General features: G+C 44.2%; 1 protein-coding gene across 1 annotated transcript in view; it reads right to left on the reverse strand.

Annotated features, from left to right (window-relative positions):
• PDZK1 (PDZ domain containing 1) overlaps positions 1-7,260 on the reverse strand; it is an 11,764-nt gene extending 4,504 nt beyond the window's left edge. The window contains exons 1-4 of the mRNA XM_009274486.2: positions 7,234-7,260; positions 2,891-3,102; positions 2,328-2,580; positions 1,148-1,284 (exon numbers count right to left, since the gene is read on the reverse strand). Coding sequence (XP_009272761.2) covers positions 1,148-1,284; positions 2,328-2,580; positions 2,891-3,100 — 600 coding nt within the window. The 5' untranslated portion in view covers positions 3,101-3,102; positions 7,234-7,260. The remainder of the gene's footprint in view (positions 1-1,147; positions 1,285-2,327; positions 2,581-2,890; positions 3,103-7,233) is intronic.
• Positions 7,261-7,812: the final 552 nt, after the last annotated feature.

Consider the following 7,812-nt stretch of genomic DNA (forward strand, 5'->3'; position numbering starts at 1 on the left):
GTGCGAGCCCAAGCTTATTAAAGTTTTTTCCCCCCCCCCCCTCCCCCCAGTCAGAAATTTTAGGCCATGACAAGATCTCGGGCATTTGAGATCCAGCATGTATATGAGGAAATTTTCTGTATTTCATACTGTGTTCCTGACCTCTAGGGAATTACCTGTAGAGTGGCATGAGGGTGGCATACAGTGCCAGTAGAATCCAGTGAGCCTCAGTAGATAGTGCTTGGCTTACCTAGATGTGGAACTCTACAACATAGACATATCATGCCATCTATACCACTATTTTAGATTACAGTGACAAGAGTCAAGTTTTTGTCACTCTTGGTCCTCTTCCATCTCCTTGTATTACTGATTCTAAGGTTTTGGGGTTTTGTTTTGTCTGTTCAACCTCTCCAAGTCCATTCTTCTCTTATTCCTTTCTAGTCTAATGGGTGCCCTCTTTACTCATCTTAACCAGTGTCACTCTGCTCCTGATGTTACTACAGCTGAACAAAACATAGGTGTTGCACGGTTCCATAGTTAGTAGCGTGCACTGAATTGTGATGCTGGAAGGCCGGAGCATGTACTGCCTGTCTCATGGCTCTGAAATCTCTTCAGCTCCAGCTGCGTTTTAGCAGTGCCAATAGTGGAAAGCTGGAAGCCTCATTAGCAATGTTCTTTGCAGCTGAGACCAGTTGGTAAAATTACTTGCAGAGTAATTTTCATTAGTTTTGGACTTAACAGGAGAAGGAACTACTGTCTAAAATCATGAATTTTCCCTGTTCCATGCTAACTGTATCATCAGAGAGCTCCCCCTCTTCCTGCCCTGAAAACTGCATTTGATGACTTGCCCCCTTACCATTAGGAGTATTTCCAGGACTTCTAGGAACAGAGCATGATTTATTTAATAGGGTTCCTGGCAGCAATATACTTCTGTTATTTAAAATTCTTTGGCCTGTCTTGATGGCAGTATTCAGAGTCAGTTCAAGAGGCCGCTTGACAGCAGAGCCAAAGCAGAGGGGTACTCTGCCATGTTGATGATACACGAACAGCAGCTTCTAAGATTTACTGAGAAGCATTCAAATCAGCCAGAGCTGCCTCCTCAGTAACCCTCATAGGTTGCTGTGAAAGTGGGCCAGAACAGAAGATGAATCAATATACAAACAAATACCTTTTTCACCACTTCCTCATGTGTGTCATTTTCCACATTTTTTCCATTGATTTCAATCAGGCGATCATTATTTTGGACACCAGCCTTTGCAGCTGCTCCTTGTGATGAAAGCTCTACTATGAACAACCCCTTCTGTCCTAAAATAAATGAAAACTCATTACACAGGGTAAGTCATTGAAATATGCCCAAATTTAATGGTTAAGGAAACTCGGCAATGATACCCTTAGAGGCTCTTGGTCTCTGCTTACGTGCAGATTACAGTGGCACCACAAACCTTCCAGGTAGACACACCTCTGTCTCTTATTCTGACCTGGAAAAACCACTTCTGTGGGGGAGGGAGGCATTTGTTCACTATCTGCAGCTCAAACAATCTTACTTCTCTACCAAGAGTGCCAAAGGGGCTGATTAAGATAGCTGAAAGGGATTTGATTCCCTCCCAGTTTGAAGTGAGGAGCTGCTTTTATTGCTGGTTTATACATTTCATAATTTCCTGTGTTTGGAAGGCTTCCATGTTTGGTTTTTCAGCTATATTGCATTCCAAAATACCCTCTTTAGAGGTGATGCTTTCCAGAAGACTTCCCTATTCTGTTGACTGGCCTTGGAAGAAAGGCATATGTGGAAGAGGTTCAAAATCCCTTGCTTTCTAAATGAAATAACTTACAAATCAGGAAGAGCGTTTATTACAGCTGTCTAGAACCTTGTGTGAAAAGAACATCAAAAGGTTTGTGGAAATCACAAAAAAAGAAGGTGTGGAAGTCGCCTTCCATTCCTGAGGTGATTTGGAGGAATGGAACAGGACTTAATGTAACATCTTGAGTGTATATCTGGTATTTGAGCAAGGACTGCAAGTTTGGTTTTGGTAAGTGGGTTTAAATAACAAGCAGAAAATAGCTTATTCTTTTCATCTTTTTTTTTTTTTAATATTTTCTCCACCCCATAAGAAATGTGGTCCTCAGAAAACCATGCACTGTGTATGCTGTACAGAAATGGACTAGAGATGGATCTGAACTCATCTTGCTGCTTCTCTCTGTTAGCAAGAGCAGTTGGCATGTCCCCATTGGCCCCCACGTGTTAACTGTGGTTGCCTCTGTCCCTGCTGCCATACATATATACACACACACACACACACACACACACCCCCCCCCCCCCCCCCCCCCATGTCTTCTACCCAGGCTCTCACCTTCTGTGGTTTTCAGAGAGAAGCCATAGCCATTCTCCTCCTTCACTAGGTAGCAGAGCTGGGGTTGTGGAACTGCAGTGATTGCTCCATTGGCCATGGGCAGTGGGGACTGCTGCTCCTGCTGCTGTCCTGTTGATGCCTTTTGACCCAGCTCTTCCAAGTTCACTCCCTCCTTTTCTGCCTTTTGATAGGATGCATCATCCAGAACAAGAAGTACAACAGAATTCCCGCTGTTTTTGACAATCTCCACCACCTGCAGTGGACAAGGTGAAAGGGCAAGCAGGTGCTAGAGTGATTGACCTAAAAGCTCTCCCCAGGAAGGGTTGCACCATCTACTGTTTTTGTTCTCATCCCTCTGCTTATGCACTATGGAGGCACCTCAAAGACATTTCATGCCCATGGTGGGTAATGAATGATGCAGGGAGATACTCAGAGCAGTTGACTCAGCTCTTGGATTTCCTAGCCGAAGATGCCATAAAAACTGGAAGAGGAAGCTTCACATAGTGGCAGTGGGTCTGGGTAATGGGGGAGTGGTGTGGATCCCAGACTAAACAGAGATGTACCTGTGCATGTTCCTCCTTGTGTACAAACACACCGTTAACCCTGAGGACTCTGTCTCCATCCTTCAAGCCAGCCTTTTCAGCTGGACTGTTCTTTTCCACGTTCCGGATGAGATGGCCTGCTGTGTCTTTCTCAATACGCAGGTAGAATCCGTAGCTCTTTTGGGGTTTTTTGGTCACTTTACATTCTCGGGGCTGGAGAATAGAAGTCATCTCTACCAGACAGGATGGAAAAGATATGCGTGAGTAAAAACAGTAAGCTTTCCTAGATACATTCCCTCTAAATACATGTTGAGACAGTTTGCTTCAGAATTCTTGGGGTTTTGTTTCCCTGGAAATCCAGCTGTGCAAAGTTGAAGCTAGTTAACAAGGTTAGGGAGAAGAAACCAATCCCTTCCCCCTCTCCCTCCTCACTTTTCTTGCCTCCCTATCTCAAATGAAGTTAAGCCAGATGCAGAACTGGAAGAAAGAAGTTGTCTGCCTGTGATAACATAGTGAAAATTGAGGTGAGGGTTTAATACCAGAATTAAGTCTTCCAGAAGAAAAATAACGGCAGCACAAAAATACTGGAACAGTATAGGAAAGTTATGTGACAAAATGGGATTTCACAGAATTGCAGAATGGTCAAGGTTGGAAGGGACCTCTGGAGGTCATGCGCTCCAACCTCCCAGCTCAACCAGGGTCCCCTAGAGCCAGTTCCCCAGGCCCAAGCCCAGACAGCTTTTGAATATCTCCAAGGAGGGAGGCTCCACTACCTCTCTGGGCAACCTGTGCCAGTGCTCAGTCACTCTCATAGTAAAAAAGTGTCCTTACATTCAGATGGAGCCTCCTGTGTTTCAGTTTGTGCTCATTGACTCTTGTCCTGTCACTGGGCACCACTGAGAAGAGTCTGGCTCCATCTTCTTTGCAGCCTCCCTTCAGATATTTTTATACATTGATAAGTTTCCCCTGAGCCTTTGCTTCTCCAGGCTGAACAGTCCCAGCACTCTCAGCCTTTTGAATATCTCCAAGGGTGGAGACCCTGCAACTTCTCTGGGCAACCTGTGCAGATGGACGAACAGGGGGGATCAAGGAAGGACCTCATTGTCCTAACCAGGCTTTCCTGTTCTTAGTTATTTTAGCTAAACAAAATTAAGTTTCAGGAAAAGACATTGTAACTGGAGCGTTACTGTTAATGAGTGCAGGGTTTGCACTGGAGGGTGGAAAGCAAGGACTATAAAGGAACTAGGAAGACCCTTGTCTCCACTTACAAAGCTGCTTTTTTCCTTCTAGTTGGGTTCGCTATTTCTATGTCTCAGTTTTCATACAAAATGGTGCACTTGCTTTATTTCTGTGTCCTTTAGAAGTTGCTGGTAGGGTCGAAGTTCCTGGAGCTGTCCATGTTTTCCTCTGCCTCTGAATCCTAATTAAACACTGGTTCTGTTATGAAGAGGAGCTAACAGAGCTATTTCACTTTGGTATATCATTATATGCGAGACTTGGGTAAGGTATGAATGCAGGTATTATGAGGTCTAACAAAAGCGTGGAATATTCAGGCATACTGACAATGTGAGTGTGCCATCAGGTAATCACTTGCAGGAGAGGCAATTTAACACTGCCTGGTCTGTGTGGAACAAAACAGAGCTGAGACAGTATGCTTATCTTGCAATTCTCACATGAATCCTGAAATGACCATAAAGCCTCAATTTGCTGTCTGACTAGAACTTTGTCTCCAGCCCTGATGACTTTAACAATGACATGAGATGTAATCAATATACAAATGTGATGTCGTGTGAGAAAGGAAAGAAATTGAATTTGGTTTAGAAATGACAGGCTGCTGAAGTAACTGCAGCAGTTTGATTCAAATGATTTCTCAATGAATGTGTGACAACTGGAGGAGAATTTCCAGTCAGTGTCTCCAGGGTCCTGTGTTACTTCCCCAGAGAATTTGAGGCCAGGTGGTTAAAGAGTATACTGGGTGCTGGGGATTGCTACCAGATTGCTGTTAGGCAGTGACCTTTGTCCTCTGGAGGTTTTGGAGCAAATCCTCCTAGAAGCTGTGTCAAGGCACATGTGCCAAGGACAGGAAGGTGTTTGGGATCAGACAGTATGGATTTACTGATTTTTATGATAGCTGATGAACCTGATAACTTTACATGATGAGTGGACTGGCTCTGTGACAGGCAGAGAGCAGCGGATGCTGTTCACCTCAATTTTTGCAATGACTTTGATAGTCTCTAGTAGAGTCAGTGTAGCCAATTTGGTGACATATGTACTGGATAAGCAGACTACTAGATGATGCAGAAAATTGGCTGGGCCACTAGGTTCAGAGGGGTTTGATCAGTGGTATATAATCCAGCTGTTGGCTGGTTATTAGTGGCATTCTTTAGAGTTGGTACTGGGACTGATACTGTTTAACATCTTTCTTTACAATACAGACAGCGAGACAGAACACATTCTCAACAAGCTGGTAGATGGTACCAAATTGAGGGGGAGCAGTCAATAGGCTGGAGGTTAGGGTTGCTATTTAGAGGGACCTCAGCAGGCTGGAGAAATGGGCTGACAGGAATCTCATGAAGTTCAACAAAGAAAAGTGAAAAAAAAAATCTGTATCTAGACCATGCACGGCAATACAGGCTGACTGCTGGCTGGCCAGAAGGCGGTGTTGCTGGACAGCACTCAAATGCCCAAGTTGAACATGAGTCAGGTGTACCTTTGCGGTGAAGAAGGTCAACTGTATACTGGGTGGTATCAGAATGTAGCCAGCAGGTCAATGGAAGGGATTGTTCCCCTCTCTTTGGCACTTGTGAGACCACATGCGAGTACTGTCTCCAGTTTTGAGCTCCCCAAGTAATTGACATATTGGAGCCTTTCTACTGAGGTGATTTAGGTTTTGGAGCACATAATGTTTAAGGAGGCTGAGAGAGCTGCGTTCATTCAGTCTTGGGAAGAAAGGGAAGATCTCATTGATGTCTTCAACTGCCTAACTAGATTGTGTAGGGAACACAGAGCCAGACTCTTCTTGGAAGTTAACAGTGGTGGGATGAGAGGCAACAGACACAGGCTGCAGCAAGGGAAATTCCAATTAGACAGCCATAAGGACAGCTTTTCATCTTGGGGGTTGTCAGATACTGGAACAGGTGCCCAGAGAGGCTGTGGAATCTCCATCCTGGGAGATACTTACCTGGATGGGGCCCTGAGCAACCTGACCTAAGTTGGCCCTGTTTTGTATGGGGCATTGGACCAGGCGACCTCCAGAAGTCCCTTCCAACCTGAACTATTCTATGCTTTTATGATGTAATGAAACTGTGGTTTGGGTGATGCATATCATTAGCAGGAATACTATGTACTGAAAGTAAGCAATAGTTGTGACCAGGGAACAACTCCAAAGATAGTTGTCTCAGGAACTCCTGCCCAAGATGCATGACGATAGAACAGCAAGACAAATGAAGACAACTTCCTCCAGTTGGAAAGTCCAGGTAATTAGCAAACTTGGTATGTATTTTACTGGAAAGATTTTTTTTTTTCCCTGCCTCTCTCTACTGACAGAAGTCTGTCAAAAGGCCAAAGTTGTGTTGCAGAGATTAGCCATTAATCACAGCCTAATAAATACTAAGAAAATTCATGTTTGTTTGTAAAGATTTCTTTGCAACTCCGTGGTTTTTCTTCTCTTTATATCACCTGTGTGACTAATGTATGTGGGAAATGGCCTTTTTTTTCTTTTCCTTTTTTTAGAAGTAGCTGGCAGTCAGATCCTTCCATGATAGCAGCCTACTGCAAAACCACCTCTGTGGCTACCCATGCTACAGACTGTTTGCTATTGAAGCTGAAAGTGCATTGTTGAGGTTAGCTGGGCAGCATGTAGAACAGTATGGTTGTATGGTGGGGGTTTGGCACAGATGTCACTGAAGCTGGAGAATATGGAGAATTTCAGCATGCAGGGATGGGGGCCTGCAGATCATGATTCACTTGTTCCCCTTGGTCAGGTGCCTTGTACTTTTTTGAGTCTCTGTGTAGTTGCACTGGGACTAACTCCATATAGGGATGGACTGCCCTATTATTTGGACCTTGTTTGGAACCCATCGGACTGTATTGCTTGCAACTACAACTCAGAGCAGTTTTTCTTGACAAACACTGGGAATCTGTGCTAATTCCTGAAGTTAACATGCAAAACCAGTGGTACACAAAGCTGAAGAAACAGTAGGTTTTAATGGAGATTATTTCATCATATTTAGAAATGGAGGGAAGGTTACAGTGCACTGCATACTACTCCTTTTAATCCATGAAAGCTTTACATGCAAAATTACCGGGATCGTAAAAAGGAGTTTCCTAAGGAAAGAGGGATTAGCAAAAAAGGAATTTCTTACCTGTATGTCTGTGTGGAGCAGCCTTCACAGGAATTCTCTTTTGCTGCCCCTCCTGCCGCTGTACCTATAAGTAAGGCTGGACTTTGATTGGGCAAAGGTTGATTTAAAAGATGATTTATTTAACCAAGTTTTACTGAATATGTTCAACACCTTGATAAGCTGCCTCGTCCTTGCCTGCAGAAGTGCTACTCACATGCATTTCTCAGCAGCTTTGAATTTTGTTCTACTGATAATTATACTCAAAAACTCAGTGAAGGAGGTCATCCGAGGCAAGCCTGATCTTTGCTCTAGGCAAGAGCCTTCTCCAGCTATAAGAAATGTCTTAAAGGGAGCAGGTTTGGATTGTGGTGGATTGACCTGGGCCAGCAGCATTTGACTGCAGATCAAGAGGTTACTGGTTCAAATCTGTGTGCCCCGTGTTGGATGCCAAAAAAAGGACTGTGATGGGTTAATCTTGGCCAGCAGCCAGATGGCCACTGAGCCGCTCTCACTCCCCTCCTCTACAGGACAGGGGGAGAAAATAGGATGAAAAAGCGTGAAGAAGTCAAGATAAGGACAGTAACTAGGAGAGATACAATG

Source organism: Aptenodytes forsteri, unplaced genomic scaffold (genome assembly GCF_000699145.1).
Source record: "Aptenodytes forsteri isolate BGI_AS27 unplaced genomic scaffold, ASM69914v1 Scaffold207, whole genome shotgun sequence".
NCBI lineage: Eukaryota > Metazoa > Chordata > Aves > Sphenisciformes > Spheniscidae > Aptenodytes > Aptenodytes forsteri.